The following is a 22,446-nucleotide window of genomic DNA, read 5'->3' on the forward strand; positions in this document are numbered from 1 at the left end:
CCAAACTGGAAGCTCAACATCAAACAGCAAAAGCTTACATCTGGTTTCGTGTCAAGACAGTGAGCAAAAAAAAGAAAAAGTGTATGTCTTTGCATCAGGTACGGAAGCTTCTGGATTTGACTGTATAGCTGAGAGAATGAAAAAGGCGTATGAATCCGTATGGTCCTATGTGTCGCTTTCGGGAGTAAAAAAAAAAAAAAAAAAAAAAAGAGTTGAGTTGCGATCATGAGAAACAATGACGCCGTTCATGGAGTACATGGTGAGCGGCAGGTAAAAGAAAAAAAACATACAACTGGTGCAAGAGCTTGTTTCCTCTGCCTTTTTTGTTCAGAAAGCGACGTCTTTGGTGAAACCAATCCATGTGCTACTGCAGATTACTAAAGACCAGACAAAGCTAGAAAAACTTTCTGGTGGTAGGTTGGGCGCTTATATTGTCACATAATATTGTGCGGGTCTTGAAAGATCAGTCGAAATGTTCTAAAATGGCTGCCAGTGAATGAGTCGCGTGCAGCCGTGCCTGAAAACACCCATTATGATAAAGCAATTTTGTTCCTGTTGCCGGTCCGCACGGATGAGCGTAGTCCATCTCGTCATGTGTTGCGTTTACACACAACCGCTTAAATAAATCGAAGCCAGGAGGCGGCAACACCGCATGCCAATCGATCGCCGATCAATCCGGAGCTAATGGAGCGGGAGCCCAGCGCATTCTCTAACATTCAATTATGTTGTCGGTCGCCTTTTCATCGGGAAGACGTGCGATCGTCGGCGGGGCCCGTTTGGGCGTGTGTCAATCGTACAGCGTCACACATGCGCAAGTTTCCAGTTGCTCTGCCTTGCTCAAATAACAAGGCAGGCTTTGTTTACGAGTGGCGCCACTGTAGCTATTGCCAACCAGGAAAGCAGGTGGGATAAGGTGGTACAAAGGTCTGTACAGGTGCACAGCAATAAATTAGAACATGCAAACGCCACACAGGCCAGGCCGCAATTTGAATCCGGGTCCTCACAACTGTGAGGCAGATGTGCTAAATCAAGTTTTTTTTACTCTCTGTTAGTGAACCTATGAGTTTTTAAATTGAACTACTGTACAGAAATATATGCAGTTTTCTAATTGTAGTTTACTGTGATGCACAGGTAATTCTAAATTTGATCTCTAAACCAAACATAAAATCAACAATCAAGTCATCATGTCTTAAGTCAAGACAAGTCACTTAACTAAAATAACTCCCAGATTAATCGATTCCAAAAAAACAATGGTTAGCGGCAGCCCTACTCAAGTCAAGTCATCCAAACGGTCACTGGAGTCTCAACGACTGGACCAATGTTACGTGGGCGCGTCTCACCACCAGTTTGGCCAGCGACATGAAGCTGGTGAGGTTGTTCCACACACGGCTGATGTCCTTCAGCAACTGCTGCAGCTTCTCCGAGCACACCGCCGTTGCCTTGACGCCCAGCTCCACGCGCCTGGTCACGCGGTACACTTCGACCACACCTGACGCAAACACACGCCAATATTAGCATACACGTTTGCGTGTGAAAGCGTGCGTGCGTGTGCGCGCTCACCCAGCAGATACTCCATGCCCTGAGCAGAAAGGATGACCTCAGTGCACACGGAGGAGCTGCTGATGCCGTTCAGCGTATTGTTGGCCTTGGTGATGACCTTGATGTGGGAAGATAGGCCACTTAACTTTTATTTGATTTAAAATAGCAGTATGAAAGCTGTTGCCGTGTAAAAAGGTTTATTACGCTAAGGTTGGAAAATGCAATTGTACTGCGGCACCAGTGTGCCCACAGGGTGTCCCGACAACATATACGGCATAAAAGCGGTGAAAGTGGTACGCAGGCTCCCTCTAGTGGTATGTGGAAGAATTACTGAATTAAATTCAGTTTAAACTGTGCATAACGAACACTACAGTGGTTTAAATTTGTTTTTAATCAGATAGATTTGTTAAATACAGTTCAGTTGTATTTAACTTATAAGTGCACGACATTTGCATTGAATCTTTTAGAACTGTTTGTTTTAAAAACATTTATCTGGGAGCGTGCAGTGTATTTTAATTGAATTATTATTTAAGGAGTGTTACTTTCCTATATTTAAGCAGTGTTAATGTTAAAATGTGCATCATGTCGAATAGAAAAATTGCGCTTTGGCACCATGTTGTTGCCAATTAACTATGTTGACATGAGGAGAGGAGCTTCGTTAAGATGGCGCAGGGGTCAAGTACAAACCTCAAGAGCACTTTCCAAACACCTCTGCCACTCGTAAGCATAGCGCTCGCTCTCCTGCGACATCATAAACAGAGAGTTGGATGTGAAAGCTTGGTGGGTTTTTTTTTTTTTAAAAACGTGATATTCAGAGGTTGTGATGGAGGGCTTCAGCCTCACCTCCACCTCCCCAGTGAGGTCCTTGTACTTGTCCCGGATGACGGGCAAGGTGGGCTTCTCGCTCAGGGTGCTGGATCGGTCTCGGAACGGCTGCTCCGGAAGCAGCGACGGCGGCGGGCGGCCGATCTCCTTCTCTCCAAGGCTGTGACTGCGCTTGTGGGAGCCTGAAGATAAAACGGGGAGAAACCGTAATTCAATTTGAAACATATACAGTACCCTTGACTTGGCTTTAAAAAAAAAAAAATGTCCCCCCCCCCCCCCCCCCATGCTATACATAACTATCTGAAGATTTTTGCTATTCGCGGTCCGGCCCAGTCCTAATCACTCGCAAATAGCGGGAGTACACTGCATATTATATTAATCTTGTATAGTGCCCCATTTTCCTATGAAAAAAGGAAGAACCCCCCCCCCCCCCTCCAAAAAAATAACATTTTGGGGTTATATTGGGTGGGCTGGAACAGATTAATGGCATCATCATCCGGCTATTCAGTGCTTCATTCCGCCTAAACAATTTGGGACAAAGAATAATTGCACACCAGACGGATGCATAAATAGTCATGCATGAATAATTCCTTGGCACTCAAATACTGGCAGGCCACCACACAAGAACGCAGGCTGCTCCAGGTGAGGCACGTGAGTAGCAGTTGCCTTGGCCCAGGTAATCCTAACCAGCACCAGTACCATCAGCGCCGCCCCCTGTGGAGACACGCGTCCCCCTCCCCAGCCTGCCTATGGCGATCCCGTTACGTAGAGAAGAGAGTGCCAGCGCAGAAGGAACTGCAACTGAGGGAGATCAATCATTGGCAAATGAGGTCGTATCACACAGCGGGAAACATTACTAAATTATTCACAGAGCACCATCAACACCATCCTCATTGAAGAAATGATGCGGTTCATCGATGTGCTGGCCTTTGCTGATCCATCTCAGCAGCCATCATCTCAACGCCGCCATCTTATGCCTGACAGCTTTATTCCACCCCGATGGGAGCGAGCAGGTGGGGACGGGCGGACGCAGGGAGGGTACAGAGGCGCCATGCTTCTGCTCTGTTATATAGATCTTTTCATAACAGTGCATGGCAAATCAGCAGTCGGACGGAGCAGTGCCGAAAAATACTTTTGTCGACAACAGGTGGCAGCCATTTTGTAAAGAGTACTGACCAGCAGGTCATGATTTTGTCCTAGTTTTACAACAATATACCTTGAGTTTGGGCTAGTTGGGACTAGGAATCCAAAAGTCTGGGAATTTTCAAAGTCTGAAACTATCAAGGGGTATAAATGGGGAATTTACGGGAATAAAACAGGAATTTACAAAAATGAAGGTTGGCTCTTGAATTTGCAGTGGAACCTCCAGAAAGTCTGACTAGAACTGAACTGAATGAAATCCAAAGCAATTTTGTGAATCGTGCATCGATATTAAAAAATGAAAAGAATCGTCAAAAACCAAATCATAGAAAACCTAGGGCATACGCAAACCGGGGTTCCACTGTATTTCCCAAATTCCCCATCTCAACTTGTCACTGTAATTTACCAGATATTTTTGGGACACAAGTTTAGGTTTATGAAATGGAGGTTTCATGACTGGAAAAAAACATTCTCACCTTGAACAGACAAGTCAAATGTGGCCAGCTCGTTCTTGATCATCTCCTCGCTGGATTTGACATTGGGCTGAGCGCTAGCCTTCAGGAAGTCAGACTTGCCAAACTTCGGCTTGTCTCCCTGGAAGGCGCCAAAGTCGTCCGAGGTCTCGCCCGGGGTGGCCTCAGGGCCGGCCTCGGCGGGGGGATCGGCCTTCTCTGAAACGGTGCCGGCGAATTCCCCGAAGTCGTCTTCGGCTTCGCCGTCCCGCTGTTCCCGACCGGCAAAGTCGGCAAAGGCTTCAAACTTGTCATCCTCGGTACGGAAGGACGAGGCGAACTTGGCGGGCGAGGCGGCCGAGATGCTTTCCGAGTTCAGCCGGGCATTTTCAGCGGGCATTAAAGGCGGAGCGGCGGCACCCTCGTGGCCCTGCGGCTTATGGAGCTCGCCGGTGACGCACTCCGCTCGCTCTGACCAATCGTAATTGGCCAGGCTGCTGAGTGCCGAGGTCCCAAACGGGTCAAATTTCATGTCGTCTCCCTCTGCAATGACAACACAGACATGCCAGTGCTTCCTGGGAATAGCAAAGATGCTTCCGTGACAGACTGAAGACCAATGAGAGAGATTCCTATCCGATACAATGGTGGCTTGTCTTCACTTTCAAGACTTACCTCGCTCTGACAGACATCCTCCCTGCTACATCATGGTTCACCTTTAGCGCGCACACACACTGTACCGTTTTTGCGATGTATAAAAGAATGAGACCAAACAATTTGGGCACTTCTACATTATTTAACCTGTACAACTCAGATTTCATTTTAATCTTGTCAAGAGGGGAAGTAAAAAATAAAATGTTTCCTGAAATAATTTCTATATTTTGCTTTCTAACAGAACCCAGAAGGTCGTTCTAGTAGTTTCTGGTGTTCAAATAGGTTTACAAGGTGTTAACAAAGTGTGTTTTCATAACTTTAAATGTGTTAAAAGCATGCGGGATGGGTAAAAACAGGAAAAAAAAAAAACTTTATATGGTCTCTCTACATTGCAGATTTCCTCTTGTCACGGATGAGTCTGGAACCCCCCGCGATGGACTGCGGTTCACTTTATATAAGCACCACGACTCAAATGGTCAGGCAACAATTCGGCATAAACAAAAAGAAAGCATGACTCATTCCATCTTGTGTCAACAGTACAGCCTGGTGGCTGCGGTGGTCATGTTGTATGATTTGGGGGAGAATTTCCTGACACACGTTAGGTCCCTTAGTACGAATTGAAACCCCACCGACAAGGTTAGCGTTCAGGATTTGAAATTTGGATTACAACCAAGGGTTAGGGTTTTAAATTAGGCTTTCCAGCAAAGGCTAAGATTTAAAGCTAGGTTCAGGGTTTCAAATTCTGTTTTCAGGCTAGAGTTAAGGTTTCAAATTAGGGTGAAGGTTTCAAAATAGGGTTTAAATCCAAGATTGTCTACATTTTTAAATTTCATCCTAGCCCGGGGTAAGGTTTCAAATTAGGATATGAAGCCAAGGTTTGGGCTTCTAGAAACTGTTAGGGTTTCAAATTAAGGTTCCAAGCCTGCGTCGGTGTTTCAAAGTAGGGTTAAAGTTTAAAAGCAAAGTTAGGGTTTCAAGTTAGCATTTCAAAGACTGGTTTTATCTTAGTCTTATTGATTCATTCATTCATTCTAATGCAACATGTAATTAGACACATTACAAATAATATTCATTAAATAATCATTAGTTATTGAAGAATGACAAAAAAAGAATGGATGATATAAAATCGTAAAAGGCGAAAAAGGTCTACTCTATAATAAACTATAATGATAAAACACACACGCAGAAAACAGCAGCATCTTTAAATGCCACCCAAGCTTTTTTCCTGTGGGCAATGCAGCCCAAAAAGCAATTTGTGAAATTGACAAGGATCTAGTGGTGTAGTATGTGAAGCATCTAAAAGGAAGGAAAGAAGAAGAAAAATAAGACGGCACCCAATTTTGAGCTATACCAATAGGAATATTTATTACCACAATATGAGAGAAAAGAGCCAGAAAAGGTCACAAAGTAGAAGTAGAGGTCTATCGTTACAAGAAGAGGTTTCGGCCAACTAACACCTGTAAAACTAGACGTCAGATTTGTGGCGTTATACAAGGGCATGCAGAGTCAGGAGCAAAAGGGCAGAAAAGAAAAACAAGTGACACAAAAGGAAAACCCCAGGCTAAAAGCGAGAGACAGAAACGCACAAAGACCAGAGTGAGAAGGCACATTTACAGACTCAAATCAGTCATTCAGAGGTGGTGGGGACAAAATCCATTCAGCTACCAGCTTTTTTGTTTTGGAAAAAGAGAGAAAACACTACATAAACCCCTTTGAGGGCTCAAAATACATTAAGAAAAATTGCAGGGCAGAGGCGAAAAATTGGTCATAATCTATGCCATAGGTGTCAAACTCAAGGCCCCGGGGGCCGGATGCGGCCCGCCACATCATTTTATCTGGCCCGCGAAAGCAAATCATGCTTGTCAACGTCCGTGATTTTTGCCAAAATCTGTACCCAAATTGTCATAATAATAAACAATAATGTTGAGATATTCCATTTTTCTGTTACCAAACCCTTCTTCTACAGTAACTTAAACAATACTTGAACAAACTCTTATCCTTGTCTTCTGATTTCAAAACTTGCTATCCCTCAGTTTGTTGTGCAAAGGTAATAATATGATTTGGTGGTTAAACATTCATATGGTTTCACTGTTCTAACCACCCTCTGAGGGAAATCATAACTACAATGCGGCCCGAGACAAAAATGAGTTTGACACCCCTGACTATGCTTACAATTATGTCAAGTGATCAAGCACTCTATGGGTTATAAAGCAACCGAACATTCCTGACATCCCCCCGAAAAGGGACTTTAATTACATCCAAAAAGAATATTTAAAGAGACAGTATCCCTTTTGCTCTTGCTATAGTGACAGTTTGAATGCAAATGACATTTCTTTGTATCTACCGGATATCACAACAACTGAAGAGAGTCTCTCTCTGTCATAAAAATACAATTCTAAATTCCAGTACATTTTTCTCCCTAACACATCAAATGGCATCTGGCAGACCACCTGCGTACTTGTCAATTTCACAAATTCAAAAAGGCAGCACGAACAGGGCATGATGGGTAATACATACCGTCGGAGCGGACGTGACAATTCAAGGGCCAAAAAATAAACAAATAAATAACAGTTTCCCTCTGTGCACTGTACTGGAAAGCCACTTGACAAAAGGAATACTGTCTCTTTAAAATGACGTCGAGTACGTGCATGTTTAGACAGCGGCGGCGCGTTAAACTGGGCTGAACAACACGAGATGGTCTGTGGCTCTCCAAAAACAATATTAGATGAAAATAGAGCCATTACAGAAGGACAAGAGTTTTGTTGGAATGCTTCCACGTTGTGTTACTGTTTCTTTGTGTCCTAAATGTCTTCATTTAGGAGGCAATGACGATGCAGAACTGGAATAAATCATGCTGTGTATTAACGCTTTGTTAACAAATGAAAAATGACTGATGATTGCCCTAAATGAATGACTGAATGGCGTTTCCCATGGAGATGCAACACGGAAGCGCACAATTGACCAAGGAATTCTCCACCTTCAGAGGTATAAACGGCCCAGACAAGAAGGTCCTGATTTACTAAGTAAAGGTCAGCGAATGCTAAAATGGGCGCAAACCTGACTGCTCATGGAAAATGATGTGGAAGCGAATCTACTAACCGGGCGCATCTTGCACGTTCTGGGAGGAGGAAACGCAACATGATTAATTTAGCACGTGCAATGCGATTGCTCAAACCTGAGACGAATTACAATGCCTGATTTAGCGTCTTTAAAAACTGCACCTGAAAAGCTGAATAAATGCAGCATCTCTGAGGCACAGGCAAAATGAGAGAATACGCTTGCGTAAACATTTTTGAAATGCCAGAAACAGAAGTTATTGCGACATACGGTCTATTCAGGAATGCAATTTTGGAGCTTCTGAATGATCTCAAGTAGTCATGCCAGATCACCGATGACACAAATCTTTTCAAATCAGTATTTCCATGCATCTGGGTCACCTGGCAAAAAAAACGTAAGCACCTTTTTTACGCTACCACTGTTTGCTATAAATGGCACAAAATGGGGGAGGTTGACCCCGAGGTGGCATTTTTCCACCTATTTCTGCATTGCTGTTCAGAATAATTCTCCCAGAAAAAACATGGGGGGGGGGGGGGGGGGGGGGCAAGCTGATTCTTACACTACTTGTTAAAGGGGGTATTACGATTTCTTCTCACAGTGTGCTATAAACGGAATAGACACTAAATAAGGGGGAGTGAGGTCGACCCCGCAATTTTCAGTCACAGGTTATCGTCAAGTCCTATATCAATCAAGTCACCTAGTTGATGTAGCCTTAGCAAAACGAAAAGACCAGTAAGGCCAAACAATATTATTACACTGAACCCCAACATTCTCGTTTCAGTATTCGAGTATTTCATGAATGCACAAATCTGCAGTCTTTCTTTTTTTTTTTTTTTTTAACCCATCCACTGTTAGTCACTGAAAAACTCTCCTTTTTTGCCGTTTTGGTGCTCACGCCACAGCCATGTCTAATATAAAAATATTACTTTGGTGCCATCTCATGGCATATTGGTGGCAAGGACATTGAAGTTAAGGGTCATAGCCTTGTCTAATACAAAAACAACATCCTCTGTGTCCATCTTGTGGCATTTACAGGCAATTACAAACCTTTTCAAGTGGGCAGCAGGGCTCGGTCCCTCTACACTGTTTTGTAAAGAAAAAATAAATAACCCCAGCATTACTGAAAAACTTCATGGGCCACTCCACCGAACCAGTGTCATTTGCGTCCCAAAGGAAACACAATCTAAGTGCACAATAAAATTAACTTTTCTTATTAAGCAAAGCGTCCTGCACATTAATTTTATTTCCTATTTAGTTAAACAACTTAAAATATTAATACAATATACCTTGAACACTGGAAAAATAGCAATTGTTGCCTTTGCCTGCTTCCTAAAATTAAGACTTTACCAGGATATATAATAATTTTAACCCTTCAGAGATTTACAATTTTTACACACATTTGTGTTACTCCCCTTACCCCCAACTATACTTTAGGTTTATTTTCTTTAAAAATGATTTAGTTTAAATTCACATTTTATTTGTGTCCCTGGGTTTTCACTCAGTACCGTGACTCTAAAACATTACATGGAATATTCCACAAGTCACATGATCCAAAGGAAGTTGCATCATTCAGATGTTTTGCAGGCCATGGAGAGCCAAAAGTAAGTTCACGGATTTATTTTTCTGTAAAAAGAATAATTGACAAATTTGTTGAATCATTAATGTGCTTCGGGTCAACATGCTTTTAACATGAATGTCGTGGCTTTTTTTCATGTATTTTCTGATTTTATGTTAAAAACTCACACCGGTTACTTTCATTCTTGTTACTCAATTGATATAATTCAGCTTAGACAAAATATTGATGTCGAAAAAAATCAAAGTTGCCTGAAATGGTTCAGCACGCATTTTGTGTAGTTCAATAGGTGTATTATTAGATTTCGAATTTAGAAATATATATATATATATATATAAAGACTTATTTTGAGAGTGTTACAACGAGCAAATGGCACCGATTCGGTGGAACGATCTGCATGTTATCATGACAGGGGAGGACAATGTGGAAAGCATTGGAAGTAGGAACCAAAATGATTTAAATAATATGTAAATGAATTCATAAATAAATGCATAAATAAATAAATAAATAAATGAGATGAAGACAAAGTTGTAATGGAGGATGAACAGCTGAACATCCAATCCTGATATGTTGTTGTACTGTGAGTGTTTGAACATACTGTGTGTGCGTGTATAAGCGGGACGGGCCCTCCTCACCAGAGCAAGCGCACTAGTTCCTCACCTGTAGCAGGCGGCTGGTGGGACGAGAGCCCCGTCAGATCCAGCGAGCTGTCCGACATCACGTGCTTCAAGTCCCCGCCCACGTCAGTGAGCTTCATGTCCAGCTGCACCGACAGCGCGTCCTCAGAGTCGTCCTTCCCGGCGCTGCTGCCCCCGATGGACGGGAGGTCCAGGGACTTGACCGAGGCGCAGTCCTCCTTGCCCTGCTTGAAGGAGGCCAGCTTGTCAACCAGGGTCTTTTCCGAGGCGCCGAGCGCCGTGCAGAATTTGGACGAATGGAAGTCGGCGAAATCGTCGCCGCTGTCCTTGGCGTCGTCGTAGGCCAGGCCGCCGCCCTCCAAAGACAGCTGCTTGAACACGTCATACTTGTCCGAGCTCTGCTGAGAGGAGGTTTCGCTGTGAACCGCTGCGCCACTCTCGCTTTTGGCCTCCCCGCCTGAGCTCCCGAACGCCATGAAGTCGGCAAAGTCGTCCTGTGGCACCGCCACCGCAGCTTGGGCGGCGTCCGAGGACGAAGAGCCAAACAGGGCAAATTCCACAGAGCCACTAGGCTTGGCTCCACCTGACGGGAGCACCAGAAAGGGGGGCAAGGCGCCAGTTTGCGTGTCGGCGGCGGGCAGGACAGATGGAGCGAGAGGGGAGAAAAGATCCAGGTCTGCCATGTTGAGAGGATTTTTGGTTTGAGTAATAGAAACGGCTGGGGGTGGCTGCTGTTGTAGAGACGGAGAGTTGGGGAAAGCAGATGGAAAGGGCTGGAAGATCTTGGTCTGCTCCGAGGGCTCTAGTGGGGAGACGCTGTCGGCGGTTTTAAAGTCCGTGAAGCCGTCGTCGGTTCGGACAGACTTGAAATCGGCAAATCCTTCGCCTGCGAATCAAAACACAAGAAACTATGAACTGTAGGGTACAGAAAGAGGGCTTCCTCCACTAATTTACAATCCGTGAAAAATAAAATCACACTGCTCAAAATGGGAAAATACTTGTGAAAAACAAAGCATTTTAACATGTCTGCAAGTGACCGTTGAACAGTTAACAGACCTTTTCATAAAACAATAGGTACTTCCAGTTGGCAGAAAAGTGATTGACTACCGCTGATGGCAAATGTTTTGTTGTCAATTGCAAAACTGCCTGGTGCTGGGGTAGTCACTTGTCAAGAGACAAACTGGGAACCAAACCATCATCGGGTTGGTGGAAGCCATTCTCTCACAGGTAAAATGTTTGTCTGGGTTATTTTATTTATTTTAAGTAATTTGTCAAAACATAATGGCTAGCATGCAAGCGATCTAACATCAGCCCCACAGCACGCTACGCAGTTCAGTAACAAAAAAAAGAGCACATCTGTGCCATTAATCCACGCAACAGAAAAGAAGAAATTGTTAATGGTAGAGAAAAGGCTAAAAGAATCATTCGGCCATTTCCCTCATTTTTTTCCAATCGCTCTGCCTTGGTGAAATGACAGAAGGGTTTGTTTACTAGTGGAAAGCGCACTCTACTGCCACCTGAAAGTACGTATGAAATTATGTGGTGAAAATGTAATACAGCTGGCAAATGTGTCTCTCTCTATTATTCGCTGTTACCCACTTGACTAATTGAGGCTAATTACGAGCTAGACTGTCAAAGCATTTTAAGATGTAGTCAATATGAATCAATATGTAATGTTAATAAAGCTGTTTATCGAGATTGGTAAGCAGAGGGTGTGATGTTCATTCATTTTTCCACAAAAATGTGTATTGACTTCAGGCGGCACATAGTGGTTAGCACATCCGCCTCAGAGTTCTGAGGTGTGGGTTCAAATCCCAGCTGCTTTCTGTGTGGAGTTTGAATGTTCCACCCGTGCTTGTTTGGGTTTTCTCCGGATACTGCAGCTTCTTCCCACATTCCAAAAACATGCAAGTTAGCTTCAGTGAAGACGAAATTTTTTTTTGGGTGTGAATTTAAATCCATCGTTAGCAAGGCTCCAGCTTACCTGTGACCCCAATGAGGATCGGTCTTATAGGAAATTGATAGATGGATGGACATGGTTTTTGTGTTTTCAGTTGAAATTACCGTAATTTCTAGTGCATAATTCCCGACCCTCCCCCCCGAAAAATTGCCAAAAGTCAATAGTGTGCATTATACATAGGTAGAGGGGCAAATGGGGAAAAAAAGTTCACATTTTATAAAATGTATGCCGGCCCTTCATGTTTTCTTTTAAGAATTGTACCCATCTTACAAATTCCGCCTTGGTAATCAAACATATGAGCACAACTGTGTGTTTTCTCATTTACTAAATAAATGTAGGGCTGTGACTTTCAAAATAAGAGCAAGTAAATTAAAAAAAGGATTACGTGTTCAAATAAAGTGCTTAACGTCAGAATAATTCCCTGAAAAAACACTAACAAAGTACAGATAATACTTTGTTTTGGTCATATGGGTAGAGGCAAAATCATGCATTGTAAAAATGCATTATACATAGGTAGAAGGGTTTTCCAGAATTTTGAGGTCAACTTTGGGGGTGCGTATTATACATGGATGCACATTATACACGAGAAATTATGGTAAACACCACAGAGATAGATACAGTAAAAGCCATAAAAACGTCACAGCAGTCGTGTGTGAAGCAGAAACACTCAGAATACACTTTGGAAATTTAGCAGTAGTTCATCCACTTTTGTATGTACTGGAAGAGAGACTGCAGACACACTACAGACTAAGAGCATGACTTACTGGTAATGTAAAACCGATCCACATTGCAAACTGTTCTAATGAAAGTGGGATGAAAAAAACAACTGGGATCAACATTGAAGGCGTGCAAAACAAAGCTGTGTTAAAAGTTTTAACTACATTATACCTAAGTTTTTACCAAAGCACGACTTCTGAGTCTGTGGTTTTTGGTTCATGACTTAGGGCGCACTCACACTGGGCAATTGGCGCCGTGCTCGACCCACTTGACATCGAAAAGTACAGTATGTCTGGCTAGTGTGTGTACTCAGATGCATACTGACGTTTGGAAACAAATTACCTCACATAACATCTCCTTTTTGATTGACACTTCCCACTCTCTACTACACTTAGAGAAGGTGCCCCCCCACTAGTGGTAGGCAAAACAATCACTAAGTACTCGTGCTCGGACTCGCCCCTAAAACCCCAATCGCTATTCGTATTGACAGCGATGAATGACTAGCGAATCACAAACGAATTGCTACTCCTTGTACCATTCCGAAATAATAGTTCAACAAATGAAAAATCCATTGTGATTATTTGAAAACTATCTATTGAACCGGTAAGAGAGTACACTGGCACCTTTTGACTGAAGCTTTTTGCCTGCCGCGTCTCTGTAGAGAAAAGTTTGTATTTTTAGTTTAAAATGGCTTACTTCAACTAGGATCCCTCGCCATACCTTGGCCACAGGTAGAATCCGGGGTCTGTTTTGCACTAGTCGGTGCAATAAGTCCTCGTGGACCAGACCAAGCTGCCGGTTTTACAGCTAGCCTGCTGGCTACTTAGCCTGGTGGCTACCTAGCCACTCCCATCATCTGCCACGCTGTGTTGGATTACCTCTCTCTCTCATTCGATCTGTCGAGGTCGTCCCGTCCAGCGATGGCTCTTTTCTGCCGGGTTCTGTTGTGGTGCTTCCATGTTATCCGTGCAGCTCATTGGAGCTAGCCTAGTAGGACCCTCTTACAGCGGAGAGCTTTTTTTTTTTTTATTTTATTTTTTTTTTTTTTTAAAGTTTTTTTTTTTGCATACGCATGCAGAAACTATGTGCAGTAAGTCAAAATCATGTTGCCAGCAAACAAAGTCTAAACATCGTGAAATATTAAAATAATTTTAAGTAAATGCAGCATGGCAGCATTGCAGCTCTTGTCAGAATTAACATGCATTGCCATTGACGGCTTTAGAAGTCAAATATCCATGTTGATTGGGAAGGCTGGCAGTGAATGAGTTAAGTAATTAGTATGTTACTATTTAATTCGATGTGTTTAAAATCCGAAAATTCTGATTCAAAGTATGTTTTTTCTGGCAGACTCGAGAACCATTGGCCGAGATCGTCGGCCTAGAACCATTGGCCTAGTATGCCCTAAATTGGGAGGCAAAAACTTCTTACCTAGTGGTTTCTTGTCAGCAGGATTTTCTAGGTGTCTAAACACACTGTATTTGTCTCCTCCATCTATATGGGACAAAAAAAAGGTAATGTAAGGGGAAAAAATGCAAGCAAACAAACAAACACCAAGACACAGAGAGGTAAAGCTTGTACCTGAGGTAGGGGGCGTGACTTCTGCGGGCTGATCCACAGACAGCTGCTTGAAGACGGCGTACTTATCAGAGGAGACACCGGACAGAGGTGTCAACATGGCCGGTGCACTGGAAGATATTAAGACAGTGGTGGGGGTTATCAAAGGTGTGGCCCATCACATTTACTGTGGGTACGGAAAGTATTCAGACCCCCTTAAATTTGTCATTCTTTGTTATATTGCAGCCATTTGAGAAAATCTTTTATATTCATTTTCTTTCCTCAATGTACACACAGCACCCCATAATGACAGAAAGAAAAAAAAAAACGGAATTGTTCAAATGTTTGCAGATCTATTAAAAAAGAAAAACTGAACTCACACAGCCTCTCAGAGCGCAGTGTTCAGAGAGGCAGAGCGCACACCATTTTCTATGAATTTACGAACGAGCATGTTGGCCACTGGCAGGGATACGTCAGTGCGTCCGCCATATTCAGTCAGTTCCGCCTGTAAACATCTCGTCTTGCCTGACGCTCCGGCACTCCCAGAGTGTGGCGCTCTGAATAACCAAACGGCACACACGCCATCAACGCTCCGAGTTTCCGAAAGTTCCACTTGGAGTGCATTTCCGAACGTACCCAAGAATCCATGGGTGAAAGGTCACATTTTGAAAATATAGTAACCCCTCATTTATACAGGAAAAATCCACAAAGTAGCGACCATATAATTATTTCGTCAATTTTATCATTTTTTTTTTTTTAAAGCTTTATGAATAACACCAATGCAAAAGATCGCCATCCTCACGTTCGACACTGTAGTATCTATGACTCTGAATGTGCGTATATCACTCTTCCCTCCTGACTAGCACTTGATGGCAGTGGAACCACTGGCGAACATCTCTATGTTGGACATTGAACAGTTTAGTTGTTTTTTGCTGTAATTTCTTTATTCGTATTGCTGTTATTACTATTGTTATTATAATTTTCTCTTGTTTCTATTTTATTTAGTTTTTTTTTTTTTTACTCTGTGATATGGATCTCCCTGGTCTGAAATAAATAAAGTTAATGCTAAGTGAGTCTGCAGTAACAGTATGTGGGAAAATGATCACGGCTAAATCCCACGATAGAAAATGAAATATGTACGAATTAAAAATCACCACTACCATATAACCATGAAAAGTGAAACACGATGTGGTGAGGGACAACTTTTTTCCAAATATAAAATGTTCAATGGGAATTAACCAGCTAATTTAATAGAAAGTTAATCACCTTCAAGGACATACTTTGCAAATAAAGATGATTCTGATTCTGATCAAACTAACACTGAGTCACCTATGATAAACATACAATTGTTTACACTTTTCTCTTCTAAATGAGCTTTTTTTTTTAGCACTCTTTAATAAAACTACAATCTGAGCATTTACATCATTGCTCAAAAGTCTCCACCGTCCTTGTAAATGTGAGAGAAACTTAACACCACTCAGATAATTTAGTTCCGTCTCATCTTCATCTCTGGACGCATAATTGCTTTTCCGTTTAGGCTGGTGAAATAATACGGTGATCGACCGCCCGCTGAAATGAATTCATCAGGAGCTGACCCAAACTCATTGTCATGCCGAGGCGCTTCCACCGACTAGCCGATGCACAATGTGCGGGACAACAATGCTTTATGGCAGAAGCGCTGCGATTGAATATGAACGTTTTACCTCTTTTGATGCTGCGCCGCTATGCCGCCAGGGAAACTTGCACTCGACTGCCCCTGAAAGTCTGTGAACGCCTGGTCGCCGGTTCCAGCCTTAGGAGCCTCCTGGAAATCCTGGAAGTCATCGTCTTCCGCTTTATTCCCCTTAAGGCGTCGGCGAACATGAAATTAAAGGGGACACATTATGGCTTGCATAAATACAATTTAATATTATTTTAAGGGGAAAAAGTCAGACCTTTTTATTCAGATACCTGAGAACTATTCTTTAAAGTATGGCATAGTACAGAGGTATCTTGACTTACAAATTCAATTTGTTCCGTGACCAACGTTCGTAACTCAAAACACTCTTACCTCAAATCTACTTTCTAAATTGGATTGAATAAAAAGTGTCATCAATCCGTTCCAGCTCCCACCAAAAGAAAAATTAAAAACACCACCAAATTTTTGGAACATGTTTTTCCAGTAAGAAAAACTGTTTTCCATAGTATCATATTGTACAGAAACATACAGCAATAATTAAATAGAATGTAAAGAATGATTATAATTTAATATTAATAATTAAACAGTGTTTGCAAGATGTATTGCTTTAATTCAATGGACATTGCGCTTCTCCTTCTGACATGATCCGCGTCTTCTCAGCACTCACTTTCTTAGGAACCAGGATTCGAAAAAAGCTAAACTCGGCCGAGCGACGACGTGGTAACGAGAAAAAGTTAGGGCACTCGTAAGGCAGTAGATCAAGTGTTACCTGAGCAGGAGGAAAACTGGCGAAGTTGGCGGGCGCCGCAGCCGCCGTCATGGGGGGCATGACTGTCGGTGGCGGTGTGGGCATGGGCATGGAGACTGGCGGGTGGCTCATCATGGGTTGCTGGTGCTGGGGCATGACGGGGGCCAAGGCCATCGCGAGGGCCGGTAGGTTGGGCACCGGCGGTGAAGGGAACTGACAGAGGATTTCCACGTTCATCGCAGGCAGGCCGCTCTGAAACACACACACACACACACGCGCGCGTGCAGTTCAACCAATCAGGTCACTGAACCCACCCACCATCTCCTTGGTGGGTGACTGACAAATTTCATGTGCATTCCATGACATTTTTCAATGCACTGCAAGGTCATGAAATTCAAGTCAAAAAAATACATTTAATGAAAGAAATAAATAATACATTAAGTGCTTCACTGAATAAAAATGCCATTGAATAAAATGTCAGTAAATACGTACACATTCTATGAAATAATTACAAATTCAATGAAATAAATGAAATGGAATAAAATCATTTAAAAAGTACAAGGAATGTATAAATTGGTCATAAATGATTAAATACAATCAATGTAATAGCACATAATGTATTAATATATTTCCAATTTAGTCAAATCAACAATTCAATGATTTCACATTTCAATAAAATTTCATTTTTTTCCATTTAAATTAAAAAAAAATAAATAAATAAAATTACAAATTGGTCATGATATGATGAAATGCATATATATATAAAATCACTATATTTCACCAAGTAATTTAATGCAGTTTAATTTAACATTTTAACCTATTTTATTGCCTTTATATTTCCTGTTGGCCCAAACAACAACTATAAATGGCATTATAAAATTGAAGGCCATTAAATAAATAAGTCATTATATAAACCCAAATTCTATTCAATAATTAAAAATTCAAATAAACTATCCAAATGCCATTGTCGCTATAGTTTTACCTGCGCCACACCAATCAGGGCCAGCACGGTGTACAGCTCTTCCTTTGTCAGCATGCCAGGCGTTGTGCGGTTGGCGGATGCCCAGATTTGGCCCAAGGCTTCCCGGGGAAGACCCGACGACATGAGCAGCGGGTACAGTTTGGCGGTGTCGATCCCGGCCGGAGTCATGCTGAACTCCAGAACCTTCTTGAACATCTCTGAGCGCAGAAAAGCAAGAGATTTCGTTTCTTGGAAACATTATTACTTGAATTACTAACCATTTTAAACTGGGTAATTTTGAGCCACGACGTACTGTAACAGGAAGGTTCAAATGCCCGTGTATGTGTGAACATGAGCAAAGATATTCCATTCAAATACGTACTAAATGAAACTAAATGTTAAATTACCTGGGATGAGGCTGTCGTTGTAAAGCCAAGCTGGCGGGATGGACTGGATGTGCTCTTGTTGTGGATACACACCAACACCTGCTGTGGAAATCAAACACAAACACACACACACAAATATAGAGAGCGTTATTTGTTGTAGTCTCAACCTTGGAGAGGAACACGAGTTGCCAAGAGTCTTGGCAGCCGAGCACCTGCTGGTATCCAAAACTCCCCAAAAATGATGTATGGAAAGCTCGGTGCAGATATAACATACATAAATATATAAATCGTCCTGTGAGCCACTTCCAGGGAAGACGCGATTCAACTGTACTGACATCGTTTATGGTTTTATGTGAATACAGTGGTACCTTGCCTTACGAGCACTCCACTTTTGACTTAATTACACTTCATAAAACAAGTAGTTGATTTTCTATTTTTCCTTATTAAACGAAAGGTACCATTGCACCTCGCTGCTAACAAAAACTGTGTTGTCTATGAAGAGCCTCAGCGTTAGCCTTGATGACACAGAAGTGAAAAAAAAAAAATGAAAAAAACAGAGTAATAAGTCAATGCGTATCCATGTTAGGCCAAAGCAGGCAGCGTGGAGCAGCAGGCACGTCCCCGAGAGCCCAAACAATGACTACAGAAAACCTGGAAAGAAGTGTAGCAGGGCGGCTATAAACGCTTGACATCAAGGTACCTCAGCGCAACACTTGATACTGATCACAGTTATTGAAGGAGCAGCCAGCCTGTTTGGATTGAATGTCAACAAAATGTAGTATAAAAGCGAACATGGCACAGTTGAAGAAGACAGGAAGCGGTAGTTTTAGTGGCAGAAGCAGCTGCGGAGGTCTGGTAACAAATAGAGGCTTCTCTCACCGCTGTCATCACCGCTTCGAGGGGAGGCCTCGGCAGCAGGCGGGGCCACGGGTATCCTTTCTGTGACGAAGACGGACTCGAGACTCAAGTCCCGGGAGGCCGTGGCCCAGTTCCTGGCCTTATTGCTGCTCTGAAACTGGGCAGAAACTCTAGCTGTGGGACTCATTTCCGTCAAAGTCTGCCTGGATTTAAAGTTCAAGTGCGCCGTCTTGCCAGCAGTGAGGTCGCAAGAGGAGAAAAGCTTCTCTTCCAGGGATGGGCCTAGAGGTGGGAGCCAATGGGGAACAAGCACCTTTTTCATCAGCCAACCCGCCAGGTTTTTTTTTTTTTTTTTTTTTTTTTTTTTTTTTTTTAAAAGGACAAAACAAACAAGATTGAATATTTGAAAATAATTAAAATTACTTGTAAACAGTAAACTAAAACAAGAAAGATTAATATATATATATTTTTTTTTATTTTTTTATTTTCCTGTCCATTTTAAATATTAAATGTAGCCCATCCCTGCTGTAAAGCCAGCGGTCATTTGCTGGCCTGCGCTACACATTGGAACCACTCGATGTAGCCCACGTGAGTTTATAGAAGGTGAGCAAAAGGATAAATTACCTTGAAATGAAGTTTGAGAGCTGCTGTTGACGGCAGAGTGTGGAGGAGACACAGAGGAAGGGAGGGAAGGGCGGACTTGAGAGGAAAGGCGCGAGTGTGCCGACCCAACGGGACCTTGAACAAAGTCACTAAACTCCTCGTCCTCCTCGGGCAAAGCGGCCACGACGGTCCGGCGGGAAGGGGGCTCAGAGGAAGAGGAGGAGGAGGAAGGGTTGGAAGAGGCAGGCCCTTGAAAGTCGCTAAATTCATCATTGTCCTCAGACAAAGGCGCGGGGAGAGAGGGAGTGGCAACAGACGGGTGGCATGATGATGAGGATGATGATGAAGATGATGACGAGTCTGCAAGAACGAACAAATTGTGATGATGGAGCACAACAGAGACAATTCAGGATCAAAGAGTGGAGGGCCCGCGGGGCACATGCGGCCCGTTTCCTTCTTTGATTTGGGCCGCCGAACATCCGCATCACCAACGTACCACAAACTATGATCCAAAATTGCTTGAATTTAATTTTAACCGACGATTTGATTAAGAGGAAACTGCACCGGAAATGTGAGGACTTTTGTGTGTGTGTGTGTGTGTGTGTGTTACCGCTTTGCGACATGTAAAAATACCAATTACTCCTTTCCTATTAGCCAGCGCTTTGATGCCATCTTGTGGCACATTAGAACATTACATAAAGAGCAACAAATATTGGGGAGTCTTTTTGGCAAATAGCTGCGGTTAGGCACCGCAGAGAAAAAGCAAGACTGGGTGCATTTGCAAATAGTGAGTCACGAATAGCCAGGTTCACTGCCATAAAACTGTATGAATGAAAATGAATTTTACTATTAAAAAAAAAACCTATTCCACGTACACATTAATTATTTGTTTTTTCCTCATCTACGTCCCAACTGTACACTTTTGAAATTAAATGTGGCCCTCGAGCACAAGTTTGCAGACCGTTGTTCTCGTCAGCCCACGAACACGACTCGCTCTCTACCTGGCTTCTTGCTCTGCGACGACGGCGTGGGGTGCATCTTGGCCTCCCGGCTGAAACCGTCCAGGTTCCCCTTTATCGCCTCCAAGGCGTCGTCCCGGCTCTTCTCCCCCGTCTGAGCGCCCCCCCGCAAAAAAAAACAACAACAACGAGCGACTGGAATCAATCGCACGACGGGATAAGGACTCCCAGACACTCTCTCTCTCTCTCTCTCTCGGTCTCTCACTTTGGGTTTGACGCTACTGAGCAGCCTGAGCTTCTGCTTCTGCTCCTCGAACTGCCGCCGTTTCCTGTCCTCCTCCAGCATCTTCTGCTGCTGCTCCAGACGCTTCCTACGAGCAATAAAGTGGAACTGTAACGCAGACACCCTTGAGAACGCTATTCTATTAATAGATCAAAGACGTTCGTTTTAAAACGAGTGGAAAGCAGACTACTTCCCTTTGTTTATAACCTCTTCAACCCTTATATACTCTTCAGGTCAAAATTGACCCGTTTGGACATTTAACAGCTATAAAAAAAAATACCCTAAATATCATTCTTTCACCATGAACTTTATGACCTTTGCTAAAGTGAGCCAAAATACACAATGAAAATATTTTAAAATGTCATTCCTCTATGCAGGCACTTCAAAGTACACTTCGGTGTCAGCCAAAATGGATTTGAGATTGTTCATAATTTGATGTAAACAACTGTTATGAGGATTTGCTTGGCCCGGTTGAAAACTGACCCGGAACATACCATGCGTGCATGGAAAAGGAACCGTAAGGGTTAATAAAAAGAGAGATAAGGTGCGAGTTCCTTACTGGTGCTCCTCGGCCATTTGCTTCTGCATGTCGGCCGTGTACGGCGGGCCGGCGGGTCTCATGCCGATAAACTGGGGCTGGGCCAAGTACGGCATCCCGGGGGTCTGCATCGCGATCGTCATGCCGGCCTGCGATGTACAATCAGCCCTTTATTTGCCCGATAACTGCCAGACTTGAACTAAAGACTGACAGTTCAACATGGTGGAACCTTCAAAGGCATCTACAGCGCAGCCCTTCATAGGATGAAGAAAACAAGGTTTGTACGCTTTTTTTAGAAATAGTTTTCCATGACTTTTCCAAAACCTTTCCCAGAATTTCCAAGACCCAAACATTTGCACATTTAAGTCAGACCACAGGAAATGACTGAGCTGTGCGCACGCATATCCAGTTTGTTGCGACACTTCTTCACGTAGCAGCTTCTTAAAATGCGGGGCAAGCTCGTTATGCGCACACATAAACTGTACTTTCTCTCACCACACGCGAACCTACTCGCTACCTGGCTGCGGCCAAACATGAACCTAAAAAGCCGACGACTTGTAAGAATAGTGAGAATTCATTATTTTGAATGCCCACAGAAGTTGTCTCGTCTACTTCGCCGTTGGAATTGCAGACCCCGGCAGCCACGGCTGTCTGTGGTACAGTCACCAAAATTCCATTAATATTAAATTACTCTAAATTCCCCAAAAGTACAGATGAATTCCCATTAATTACGATAGAAAGTTTTCAGTCTGGAACATTTTCAAATGACCCGCAGCCTAACTTTCCATGGAAATTTACTGGAAACTTACCCCCCAAAATATCTATCCCTATTCCAACCCTCATTTTACTTGTTTTTTTAATATTCCATCGTAATATCGATTGAATGTGTCCAGAACCCACCTGCATGGGCATGGCTCCAGGAGGCATCTGTCCCCCGAAGTTCATTCCCATCATGCTTTGCATATTTGGCTGCATGACTTGGACCATTGGGAAGCCCTGCCCCTGCCCCTGCCCCGGCCCCTGCCCCTGCTGCTGCTGCATGGGCACCATACCTGCACACGAAACAAAAAATGACATTTTACTGTATATGGCAAACGGGCTCACACTCTGTTTTTAAGGACAAATCAAGATAGGCCTACTTGAAAAATCTACCACAGTACAGTAAGCAAATATTTCGACTTCATTACTTTCCACCACTGAAACACACTGAGGGAAAGGTTGCTCGAAATGTACAGTTGATGAGTCGCTGGTTCAATTAGGAAAGACACGAGGGGAGCGGCAAGCAGCCAATCTGTTTTTCAACAGCTTGGAGCAAAATGCCATGGG

The 22,446-nt window shown here is 43.1% G+C and overlaps 1 protein-coding gene across 18 annotated transcripts in view; it reads right to left on the reverse strand.

The window, feature by feature from the left end:
• synrg (synergin, gamma) overlaps positions 1–22,446 on the reverse strand; it is a 30,415-nt gene that overhangs the window by 4,829 nt on the left and 3,140 nt on the right. For 5 of the 18 annotated variants that reach the window (XM_061781495.1, XM_061781497.1, XM_061781491.1 and 2 more), the window contains exons 3-20: positions 22,021–22,172; positions 21,142–21,269; positions 20,564–20,670; positions 20,342–20,464; positions 19,362–19,700; positions 18,759–19,019; positions 17,901–17,981; positions 17,515–17,711; positions 16,554–16,784; positions 15,810–15,949; positions 14,131–14,237; positions 13,981–14,043; positions 9,898–10,761; positions 3,981–4,499; positions 2,383–2,546; positions 2,227–2,280; positions 1,561–1,657; positions 1,341–1,489 (exon numbers count right to left, since the gene is read on the reverse strand). In XM_061781495.1, coding sequence (XP_061637479.1) covers positions 1,341–1,489; positions 1,561–1,657; positions 2,227–2,280; positions 2,383–2,546; positions 3,981–4,499; positions 9,898–10,761; positions 13,981–14,043; positions 14,131–14,237; positions 15,810–15,949; positions 16,554–16,784; positions 17,515–17,711; positions 17,901–17,981; positions 18,759–19,019; positions 19,362–19,700; positions 20,342–20,464; positions 20,564–20,670; positions 21,142–21,269; positions 22,021–22,172 — 3,776 coding nt within the window. Of the gene's footprint in view, positions 1–1,340; positions 1,490–1,560; positions 1,658–2,226; positions 2,281–2,382; positions 2,547–3,980; positions 4,500–9,897; positions 10,762–13,980; positions 14,044–14,130; positions 14,238–15,809; positions 15,950–16,553; positions 16,785–17,514; positions 17,712–17,900; positions 17,982–18,758; positions 19,020–19,361; positions 19,701–20,341; positions 20,465–20,563; positions 20,671–21,141; positions 21,375–22,020; positions 22,173–22,446 lie in introns of those variants that run through there. The other 13 variants (XM_061781505.1, XM_061781501.1, XM_061781506.1 and 10 more) reach the window with 10 other exon arrangements.

Source organism: Phyllopteryx taeniolatus, chromosome 8 (genome assembly GCF_024500385.1).
Source record: "Phyllopteryx taeniolatus isolate TA_2022b chromosome 8, UOR_Ptae_1.2, whole genome shotgun sequence".
In the NCBI taxonomy this organism is placed as follows: domain Eukaryota; kingdom Metazoa; phylum Chordata; class Actinopteri; order Syngnathiformes; family Syngnathidae; genus Phyllopteryx; species Phyllopteryx taeniolatus.